The 11438-nt window shown below is 50.9% G+C and overlaps 1 protein-coding gene across 1 annotated transcript in view; it reads right to left on the reverse strand.

The window, feature by feature from the left end:
• ARHGAP26 (Rho GTPase activating protein 26) overlaps positions 1-11438 on the reverse strand; it is a 152385-nt gene that overhangs the window by 91271 nt on the left and 49676 nt on the right. Inside the window, exon 13 of the mRNA XM_035902657.1 lies at positions 1918-1954. Coding sequence (XP_035758550.1) covers positions 1918-1954 — 37 coding nt within the window. The remainder of the gene's footprint in view (positions 1-1917; positions 1955-11438) is intronic.

Below are 11438 nucleotides of genomic sequence, written 5' to 3' on the forward strand. Positions count from 1 at the left end.
CCTGCAGGGGGGTTGGGCTGGGTGACCTCTAGGGGTCCCTTCCCCCCCAAAACATTCTATGATTCTATGATTCCCCACCGACACATATGCCCGTCTCAGACTAAGCCCACGAAACTAATCTATTTATGTGCCAGCAGCAGCCACAGCAGGCCAGCCCGGTCCTGCCCACGTCCCTGCTAACGCAGGCCCGCGATGAGGCTGTGCACAAATAACCACGGGCAGGAGCCCGTGCTCCGGCAGCAGAATCAGTCTGGCAGCAAAGAGCCCAGCTGGAGCACCATCACCCAGGCAGCCCTTACCCAAGGAAACCCGCAAGAGGCATTTAGGAGCCCCGACCTGGGATCCGTTGCAAACTTGGCAGCTGAAGACCGGGATTAGACAATACAAATAACCCCAGGAAAATCACGGATACACTTGATTTGAGCTCTTACCGTCTCTATATGAGTCGCCATGACTTTGCAGGACAACTCCAGCGTAAGTCACACCCCCGGGAGGATTTCTGGCTGACAGCACGTAAGACGGGAAGGTCACAGTTTGACAAGTGCTTCTTTCAGAAGCAGCAATCGCTTCACCAATCCTTCCTCCCATCCCCATCCCTGATGTTTTCCCTGCTTTCGCATCACCCCTCAACAAAGTTTAGAAAATGGTTATTTTAACACATTTCTTGAGCCAAGTCACCACGTACTGTCCTGGTAGAGCCAGAGGTTGTGTGCAGGGGACACAGAGCAGTGACATCTCATGGCCAGGCCAGGACAGAATTGAGCAAGTCCTGTTGTCTGTGCCTCAGAAAACTCATTTTGCCCCACTGTGCAATGGAGAAAAGATGGAGCTGTTCTACACAGATTTCAAATCCCAGCTGGGGCATTAACCATACCGTCCTTCACAAGCGTGAGGCACAGAATTTAACTGCGAGGATCATCTGGGTCGCATAAAGCCAAGAGGAATCCATACGGGATGAGATGGATGAGCAGCTGACGACACGGAGGACCAACAGGGAAGGGAGAAGCCACATCGGAGAGAGCAGAGAGGAGGAAGAGACTGTTTTGTGCAAGGGCTGAAAATGGGTGCGAGGAACATTATCTGCAAATTACACCTATTATTATGAGAAAAATGCTTCTACTCAAGATGAAAATGCCCTGTCTGAGGCAGCATAAAAATGAACTATTTACTAACCGTCAACCCGGGCTGGGCTCCCGCGTGACCAATGACTTTGGGGGAAGGAGGGAAGGGATCAGAGCTTTGAGTATTGCAATTATGGCAATTCAAACCTACTGGGAAATGGCTCAATTAAGGGTTTTGAAACACAGAACATAAGAGCCAGGACCAGGTGCAACTGCTCCTCTAGGAAGAAAAACAAGTGCTTTCTTGACTCAAGTCTTTGATTGCCCGAACTACAATAAAAACAGCATTTCTTTTTTTTAGGAGCTCTTGTTGACAATCCTGATTAGGTGGCACCTCCCTACTCTTTATATTTTTGCTCCAGTTCCCTTTGGAAAAGGCACATTCATCCTCCATGCTCTGGTTCAGAAAGGAGACCTGGTTGGCCCAAGATGGCCACGTCAATGTGAAAGGAGCCGGTCCCAAGGCATGCCAGCACCCCCTGCACCGCTGCTGCAGCCTGGGGACACCAGGCTGCAGGGTGGGCAGGAGGGGATGCACCCCAAAGTGCCAAGGGAATGGCTCAGCATCACCCTCCATGGCCCCAAGTCCCACCAGCAAGTTTCTGCACCAGTTCCCTGCTAGGCACCGGAGCCAGCTCCTTCCCAGGGCCACCCTGAGGTCCCCACACCGAGCCCCTGGCTCAAGGGACTACAGCACAGCCCGGTGTCCCCTCTGCCAGCAACTCAGCTTCTCCCAGAGTCTGCACACACAGCACAGCCACCTTTTCAAGGGTTCTGCTTGAAAAGAAATACTTACTGCCTTCGCTTTGGTTGTCCTTGTTCGAATTGTAGACCTGGAAAACACAAGAAGAAAGTCTTATGAAGACCCTGGCTCCGCCTGGGAAGGGACTGCTGACGCGTCCGGTGTCACCCCGACTGGTGACAGATGCCAGGAGGACCTGTCTCGACCTCCCCCAGCAAAACACCACCACAGCCTCCTATGTTCAAAATATGTTGGCTTGCCACAGCCTTGGAGTTGTATTAAAATAACAACAAGGACAGTTCTTAAAATAAGGGAATCCAAATGGGATGGACTAGGTAAACCCAGAAACTGAAGGGGCTTTTAAACCAAACAAAGGTGGGCATTCCTCTCCTCTATGCTCTTCTCAAAGACGTGCATAAAGGATATGAACTTGGAGCAAAGCAGAAAATTCCCTTTACGCCTTACGGGCATTACAGTAACATCTGGTAGACGCAGCTCAGGCAAGGGGTAGGAAGCCACCCTCACTCACAAGTACTTACAGCCCGAATGATCGAGCCAGGCAAAGAGTAAGAGAGGAAAAGAAATATCATTAATTCAGAGCGGACCTGAAACGCAGAAGGATGAGGCAAGGCACCCAGCTCTGCCCGCGACAGAGCCGCCCTCTGAGCCAGCTCCGTGGCTTCGTCCCAAGACTCTCCTGTCATCAAACAGCAGCGCTCTCCCAATCACAGTTTGGCTACTTTAGATGAAAGTAATGTTTCAGGGGATACCATAAAAAGGGGAAAAAACGTGGCAGAAGGTTTTAAACACAGTTTGAGAACGATTTATAAAGCCTAGCATAATGAAAACTGCAGCTGTAAGAAGATCAGCCTTCAGACAGGTTGTATTTCTCTAGCTTAACAGAGTAAAAGGTTTTAAAATAATCCTCCCTCAACCCAGAGCCCCAACAGAAACAGACACCGGTGCTCCATCAGCATCGCTAGCGGGAGCCGAGCATGGCAGCAGCCGCTCCAACAGGAAAAAAGGCCTGGGTGGGCTGCGAAACAAAGCAGCGGCGTGCACACCCTTCCTCTGCTGGGAACAAAGCTGGGAGCCCCCTTCCACCCGGAGAGAAGCACGGGGAACTGATTTAATCACATGCTCCCTCCAGAAATAGCAAGCGGGGAAGGAAAGTTTCCAAAGGCGATGTTGATAGCAACACGCAAGGCAGCAACGTCCAACACATCCGAAGGGAGCGGGGAGGAGGGGAGGCTCCCATCTGCCATCGGGCAGGCAAGCGCTTCTCGACCTTTCCCACCGCAGGCTCCCAGTTAATGGCATTAACACCGAGGACAGGGATTCAGAAGCTGCCCTGGGGTGTGGGGGTCTGTGTGCTTCCAGTGGGGTCCCTGCTGTTGGGATTTCTCCCGAGAGCTCCAGCAGAAGCACCGGGCTGGGAAGCTGGGAGTACAGCATCCCCAAAGGATCAGTGCCAGCGGCAGCCAGACACGCACGCCGCTGACCGCAGCAGAGCTCACCACCGTGCTCGCCCTGGGTGCCCCACCACCAGCCCAAGATCCCCACTGCCCATACCAAAAAACCCCCCCAAAAAGGCTGTGTCTCACATAGGACATCACCGTTAGGCCACTTAAACAGATGCCTTCCTTGCAGGTCATCAAAACACAGGCTATTCCTGTGCTCTCCTGCCTATCGGCCACGCTGCCAGCCTTGCAGAGAGCCACCGAAGCTGCTGCTCCATGGACACCTCTGCGGTGGCAAAGCAGACGCGAGCAGCTTTCGCCCTGCATGCTGGCTGCACGTGCCAGTCGGGGCAGTGAGCTGACCGAGGGAACCTAGTTAGGCGTTAAAGAATGAAATGAGCCTGTTGATTTGTCTCCTGCAGGTTTATCTTTAACGAAGGGAGACCTGTCCCTCGATGCCATCCACCACAAAGCACCAGCCAGAGGGTGGCAGGACAGCTTGCATCAGCTCCACCACCCAGGACACCTTCAAGGAAGGGCAAATCTTAACGGTGTAGCTCAAAACTGGGGGGTTTGGGCAGAGACTGACCCTTCAACACTAACTCCCACTCTTCCTGGAACATTTCCCAAGGAGCACCTTCCCTCTCCCCCATCCCAGGGCACCTTGCTACGCAACGCAAGACAAAGTAGAGATTTTTGTTTGCAGGAGAAAATCTATCATCCCACATCTGGAAACTGGGGGATGATTCAGCAGCAAAAAGAGCTGTAGTCAGCAAGCAAGTTTTCCTCCAGGAACAGTGTTTATACCAAGAAAGTAAGTGAAAAGAGGGAAGGAAACCAACAGTGGGCTCCTCCGCCAGTGGTGCTGCCTAGCAGCCCTGGCCACGAAGTCAGCTTTCCCTAAAGAAGTTTTTCTCTCCAACTTCAGTACCAGTGATGAGGACTCATTGAAGGGACCAGGAAGACAGCTTGAGGTAACCCTTATTTAAAGGCTTGCCCTTCCCTTGGGATCCCACACAGACTTCAAGCCCTGCACCCTACCCTGGCTCACCCCAGACATCCAGATTAACACTATATATAATAAAAGGGTGATTTGGCTCTTACAGCCTTGCTTTCCAGCTACGGATGGGTTACAACCCCAGAGGTCCACCCAGTCAGCACCCAGCTTCACTCGGGGCCGCGGTCCCAGCCTGGCCACTGCCCTTTGCTGAGCGCACACCAGCTCCCGCGCTTGGGACACCAAAATATATTCCAGTTCTTCTGGGTCAGTCCAGCTTTCAGCCACTTGCTCTGGCACCTGACGTGCTTCCTGGCACAGATTTGCTATCTGCTGTCCTTCTCCCAGTGGTGTCCTCTGCTGCCCAGGCTCAAAGGACCAAGTCATGCAGCTCAAGTTCTGGTGCACAGCATGCCAGCGACAGGGGGAAATGTGTCTGCCTGCAGATTCGCTTTTCCAGTTTGGTTACGTGAAACAATAGAGAGGTTGTTAATCACCAGAGACTGCTCTTTTAAAAAAGGGAAAAGCCTAGACAAGGCAACACAATATGCTTATGCCATTAATTGCAAAGTATGCGCACAGTGAAAAGGAAATTTCACGCAGAGGTCAACTAGGCAACCATAAAACAAGGAGATACTGTCACCCGACATCCATCTTATTAAGGACAAACCTTTTATCCATTGTCAGTGTGTTAATCCATTAACACCACTCTATACATCAAGCTTTTAACCAAGCCCCAATTCTGTAATATCATTTCCTTTTCCAAGAAAAACATTACTTTTAAAAAGAAATCCTTTTTCTATACTGCCTCAAGCCTTTTGAAGAGAGAGATTTTTTTAGGATAAGAGAAAGTTTCCAAGTTTGAAGAAAGGTCTGCTGTGTAAGAGGTCCAAGCGCGAAGCTCCTTCAGCGCCCTAAGGGCCATCATCCGCCCCGCTGTCAAAAATGTGCCCAGCCTGCGGAGACCCCTCGGGGTCTTGGCACAGCAAAGGTTGCTCCTGCCCAGCTTGGCTTTACTCTCTTTCCAAAGCAGCCTTGAAAATATACAGGGCTTAAAGCACAAGGGTGCATTTTAAGATTAAGCTTCATATGCAAGTCAGTTGATGGACCAAGCTTCTTCCCTGCGAAAGGGTGCTGAATCTTAAAGAGGTTCTTACTATTCATTATACCCAAGTCTCCATTGATTACTGACAAAAATAAATTTACAGATTGTTCAGACAGGGGCATGCTTGCCCCTGCACCATCCTCCTTGTAACTCCACCACGGTGTTACGCTGTCAACTCATCTTTACAGCACTGCAGAAAATTATAAATCAAATCACTTCTGTCATGGGGCAGAGGCAGTGGAGGCCCCACGCTCCCTGGCATGCCCCACGCACAGGGTGCTCTCTGGGCTGCCTGATTTGGGTGAGCAAGCTCTGCAACCCAGACCAGAACAGAAAAGCTCAACACACAGAAAAACTCACCACGGCTGGGGGAACCTCCAGTAACCCCATAGCTACTGGGTTGCTCCAGCCCTGGATCTGTGTTCAGACAACAAGGATTTTTGAAGCTCTCCAGGGAGAGCTGCTCCTCCAGCAGAAGCGGTGAAGCCACCCCTGTTGTCCCAGGTCCGCCTGGCAGCCCGAGCCCACCACTGCCCACGGTCCCTGGGCACAAGCACCGGTCTGCAGATGCAGCCAGCGGGGTGACCATGGCTGTTTCTCCTTCACCAGGTTTGAACCCAGCACAGGCACCGTCCCCCCGCTGCCTGCCAACCACGCAAAGCCTTTGGCCGTGAGCATCTCCCCCAGGTTCAGGGCTGCCCGCCCGTGCCTGCTGCACGTCTGCTCTGCCGAGGCAGGGGACTAAAGGGACAGCGAGCGTGCCGAGTGGGAAACACCTCACTTGGTTGTGTAAGGGACTAAAAATTTTGTATGGCAAAGGACAAAACAGTCATGGAATCGTTGCGAGATCTCCAGAGCAATGCCCTCTGCCCTACCCCAGGCTCACTGCTTGCAGCACACGGACGGGCACCGCCGGAGCACCGGCTGCACCGTGGCTCAGGACGCAGCACCGAGACCTGCGGCTGCGGCCACGGCTCTCCTGGAAGAGGTGTTGGGAGAGATGGGCACCAGGCTGGGAGTGCGCAGCCTGGAAAGACCTCTTCCGAACAACTGCCCAGGGCTGGATTTGAAGAGAGAGGCAGGTATATCTCCCCCCCCCCGCCCCCCCCCAAACCCTCTCTGCCGAGACGTGGGGCTGCGACGCTTGTGCCAGCCTGAGTGTGAAGGGACAGCACGGCGACACCTCGGGGGGTAACAACATTTAGCAGCCAGCCCGTGAGGGGTTTGCTGAGAACAGGCAGTTCTGCAGGCACGCGCATCGCCCGGGATAGAGCCAGACGATAAACCACCATAAAACACACGTATTTGTATATGCACACACACCATTTTCCTGTTGTTAACACACTCTGGAGAAAAGAGACCTAAACCCAGAAAGCTTCTCATGAAGTAAAACGCTTCTTTCGCTTTTCAGTATTAGTCACCAACAAAGGGTAGGAAGTTGGAGAGAAGAAAGCATTCGCTGAGAGGTGAAGGGCTCGTGTCCCACATACCGCCTGTGGGAACAGGCTCAGTTATAAAACTCACAAAATTGGGGCTAGTGACTAACTTGGAGACAAATCCCTACCCTGCGGCACCACAATCTTTTTACCATCACGCTCTCGCTAATTATTCCCATTTGATTGTATCTTCAGAGCCAAAATATCTTTACTAGGAAGTTTCAGAAGTGATGTTAACAGAAAAAATACATATATTAACCTAACATAAAATTTGCAGACCTTGATGCCTTCAGTTTAGTTTTCTAAAGTCATACTGTAGATGGTCAAATATCCACAGAATCCCAGACTGGCGGGGGTTGGAAGGGACCTCGGGAGCTCACCCAGTGCCACCCCCCTGCTCAAGCAGGCTCACCCAGAGCAGGGGGCACAGGACAGCGTCCAGGTGGGGGTTGAATATCTCCAGAGAAGGAGACTCCACAGCCCCCCTGGGCAGCCTGGGCCAGGGCTCTGTCACCCTCAAAGTCAAGAAGTTTTTCCTCATATTCAACTGAAACCTCTTACACTTCAGTTTGTGCCCATCATCCCTTGCCCTGTTGCTGGGCACCACTGAGAAGAGTCTGGCTCTGTCCTCGTGACACCCACCCTTGAGATATTTGTACGTGTTGATGAGATCCCCTCTCAGTCTTCTCTTCTTCAGGCTGAACAAGCCCAGCTCCCCCAGCCTTTCCTCGTAGGGGAGACACTCCAGTCCCCTCATCATCCTTGTTGCTCACCTCTGAACTCTCCAGAACAAAACCAGATCGTACCTTTGTTAGTGGAAGCTACTGCTGCTTAATTACTGCAGAATCACTGCTATTTGGAGGCTTAAACAAGGCCTTTATGACCTATTATTGAAAAACTCTGAGATTCATCTCCAAGTAATCCAGAAGCATAAATTTTATAACAGCACAACAGAAATAGCAATTTACGATTATTTCAAAATTTTCCTGCAAAGTTAAAATCTCCCCCAGAACACTTGCACTGTGTTTAATTATTGACTCGATGCTTAAGACAACTCCTCAAAGAATAAGTTAATTCTTCCTGGTGAAATATTTCACCAAATACACACCACATTTTGCAGAGGAAACTGTTTTATGCAGACCATTAAGAGGCCTGCGATGGTCCAGGGTGTGCTAGCTAGAGCAGACAGCCCAGGAACCAGGACCAAGCTGCCCTGCTCCCTCGCTGCCGGTGGGACGAGCCGGAGAATAACTCGCTTTACATCCTACCCAGCTGCTTGCTTTCTCCTCGACTCATGTCTCCAACATCACGTGGACCAAACTATGGGCAGAAGAAGTAATGCAGACTGCTGTGCCTACTCCAGTCCCTCCTCAGACTTCAAATCCATCATTACTACTATAAACACCTACACTGGAGCTGCAGGTAATAAAAACATAAGGTGTGGATTTTCATAATCAAAAATCCTCCAGCGACCACCATCAATAGCCTAAAATACTTCTACAGCCACCATTCATGGCCTGATGCCATCTTCCGCTTGCATACAGGTAATCCAAGAAGAATCCAATCCATCGGATTTTCCAACCTGATCCCAAATGAACTACACACATAAGCATGCAAAGGGCGAACAGGTATGTGGGTTGTTTGGGATGAAACTAGATTGTGGGAAGAGCAAAGGAAAAGGAAGTTAGCTGGGGGTTTGGAAGAGGAACTAAGAAAATATGATATTGAGTAATTTTACGTTTATTTCCTCATTTCAGGGTTCACGCTGGCTGGCCATGATGTTTATTAACCTCCAACAATAAATAAACCGTGCTTTCATACGGCACTTGCATGTGTGCACACATCCTTTATATGAATACACTACATTTCATATACAAAGCAGCTTTTGATTTCAAATTCAAAATGGCCCAACCTAAGCTGCATCCCTTGGAGGTTGCGAGACGCTCAGCACAGTTCCCCAAATCAGTCAGGTTCCAATATCGGCACAAAATTCTGCCCGAATCTGGAGGAAATAATTGCCTAGCTCCTCAGAGGTGGGAGGTGGCAGTGATTTATAGAAAGCCTTAACCAACAACAGGGCCAGCAGTCCTGGTTTGCAGACAGAGGGATCCCCATTTGAGAAGGAGCCCACCATTTCAGCCACCCAGTCCATGCCCTGGCATGGAAGATTCCACCTTATGCTCCTTTTGCTACTGCTGGGACCTGCCCTTCAACCCAGACTTTCCATTTAGACTAAAACTACAGTCAAAATGGGCCAGTCCTGCCAGATTTCCTTGGTCTCCCTGGAGGAGCGCAGTGTTTGTAAAGCCCTGAGCAATAGGAGGAAATGCTGCAGTGTTATGCAACTTCCTTGTGATTCATATTCAGAAATCCTCAAAACAACCATGAACGAGTTTTTCAACTTTCAGCTCAGAAGATACACAAGCCAAAAGAGTATAAATAGAAATCATTACATTCCCTCCGAATTGGTAGTCCAAGTGGCTTGCCAGCCACCCAAGGACAGGTTGTGAAGACATGGGCAGGAGGAGTACAGACATGGGTGTTTTGCAACCTTTTAATGAAGGAAAAGGGAAAAAAGGGGTGAAAACCAGCATGCAGACTGGAGCCCAGCCACTCGGATTGACTCAGATGGTGCTAGGCGGGGTGGTGCCTGCAGCACCCTGAAGCTGCAAAGAAGCTGCTGCATGAGGGGATGGCATGCTGGGACTCTTACACGTCCCTTTTCCTACCCGTTCAATCGCCTTACGTGAGAGGGACAACAGAAGATCCCCTTGGAACAAGTCTTTTCTCTCAATGCCTTTCTCCTTGGACAGCAGCGATGCACCTGATCGCTTCCCTGCAGTCCAGATCCTAAAGTTCTCATCCTCTTCAGAGCACAACAGAAACCAAACCGCATCAAGATCAGTCCTGGAGAATTTGTTTCCAATCCTACGCAAGGAGTTGGAAGCCTGAGAGCAGCAACCATTAAGGAAAAGGTTTATGAAAATTATCCTGCGCTGCCTGGACAAAAACCCCTCCAGGATGATGTTGCTCGGGTGCTCTTAGGAGAAGGCCGGAGAGGACCAACTCATGCATTCACTCATAGCTTTGGCAGCACAGAAAAACCCCCTCTGCTGAACTGTAGCGAAGGCCCTGTAAATGACAACAAACAGGTTTTGCATGGAGATCTTGGGTAACTCAAAGTGATTTCAAGAGAGCAAAACGTCAGCGAATTATCGAGCACATTTGGTTTAAAAGATAATAAGGCATTATTTTGTTTCTCCTGTTTTTACCACCAAACACTCCATTACTTCCACAGCAATTCAAGAGAAAAGGAAAGTGAAAAAAAAAAAACAAAAACATTTTAAAGCCTACTATCAGCATAGAGGCGTGGCAGGTTTTCTCTGACTGCTAAGGCTCTATGGAGCTACCTCCCAACTTCCTCAAGCTGCCGTCAGATGCAAGGCACTTTCAGAGTCTTCGGAGAAAGGCCAAGCTGTGGGTTACCCACTGCTTCTGGACAGGCATGTTAGTGCTCACTTTCCTTTTCATGTGGCTATTACCGCATTTCTGTCTTTTCCACGTTATTGCCAAAACTGGCCTTCATGAAGACAGGCAGCCTACAGCCCTCCCCACCTCCCCTCACTCGGTCACACAGACCACGAGCACCTTTCCCTTGGGGGTGACGGCGGAGAAGCTGGCTCCTCTGTTTCGCTTTCCCACACCGCGGGAGGGGAAGAGGGGAGAAGGCGATGCCCTGTAGATGGATGGCGGCCCAAGGGAGCCCCAGAAGTTGCTCTGAAAAAAATGGCCCTTCCCCAGGCAAGTGTTTCCCTTGCCAGGAACACTTTGTGCATAGTTTTGCTGCTCTTGCTGCCACAGCGATGCTCCAGACATGCCGTTTCACTTGCCCTCGCACAAGCAGGCAGGTACACCGGCCGGTAGCAGAGCCGCAAAGCAGACCGAGTGCCCCGTGTCCTCGTGCCTGCGTGTCCATGGGAGGTCATAGCGTCCCTGCTCGGCTCCCTGGGCAGCAGCATGATGCTGTGGTTTCACAGCTGGCTTCGGTTTATCTAACACCATCTTGCAGCTGGAGGGAACCATCTCGCCCTCTGCACGCTCACGATCACTGCTAGTAAAGACAGCGGTAGCTCCTATGCAGCTGCACAGGGAGTCTGATCCAGCTGAAAATTAACCCAGCAAGCTGGTTATTCATATTATTATTACTTGATGGTCTGCAGCCAGACCAGGTTCGCAGCATGGGCACACAAACATTTGGTCCAGCACCAGAGAAAGAGAGAATCAACAGTCAAGGATGGAGAAGTGGGCAGGCTCCTGCTTCCCATAACTGCCCCAACGTAGATTGAACGGTGTATGGAAGCACACCCTGAGCCAGCTCCGGCCCTCGGAGACAGAGAGCACCTCTCCAACCCTGCTGTTGCACCCAAAACCTACCTACTGATGTCCAGAGCTGCACATGGTTAGGTGCATCTACAGGTGCAAGGCAGGGACTGTTTGCTTGGCTGCAGGTTCCCACCACACTACCCAGCTCCATCTCCACAGAGCCATCACCCACCGTGTGCACAGGCATGCCCAGA

The sequence above is a fragment of the Egretta garzetta genome, unplaced genomic scaffold, assembly GCF_000687185.1.
Source record: "Egretta garzetta isolate BGI_Z169 unplaced genomic scaffold, ASM68718v1 scaffold1, whole genome shotgun sequence".
NCBI lineage: Eukaryota > Metazoa > Chordata > Aves > Pelecaniformes > Ardeidae > Egretta > Egretta garzetta.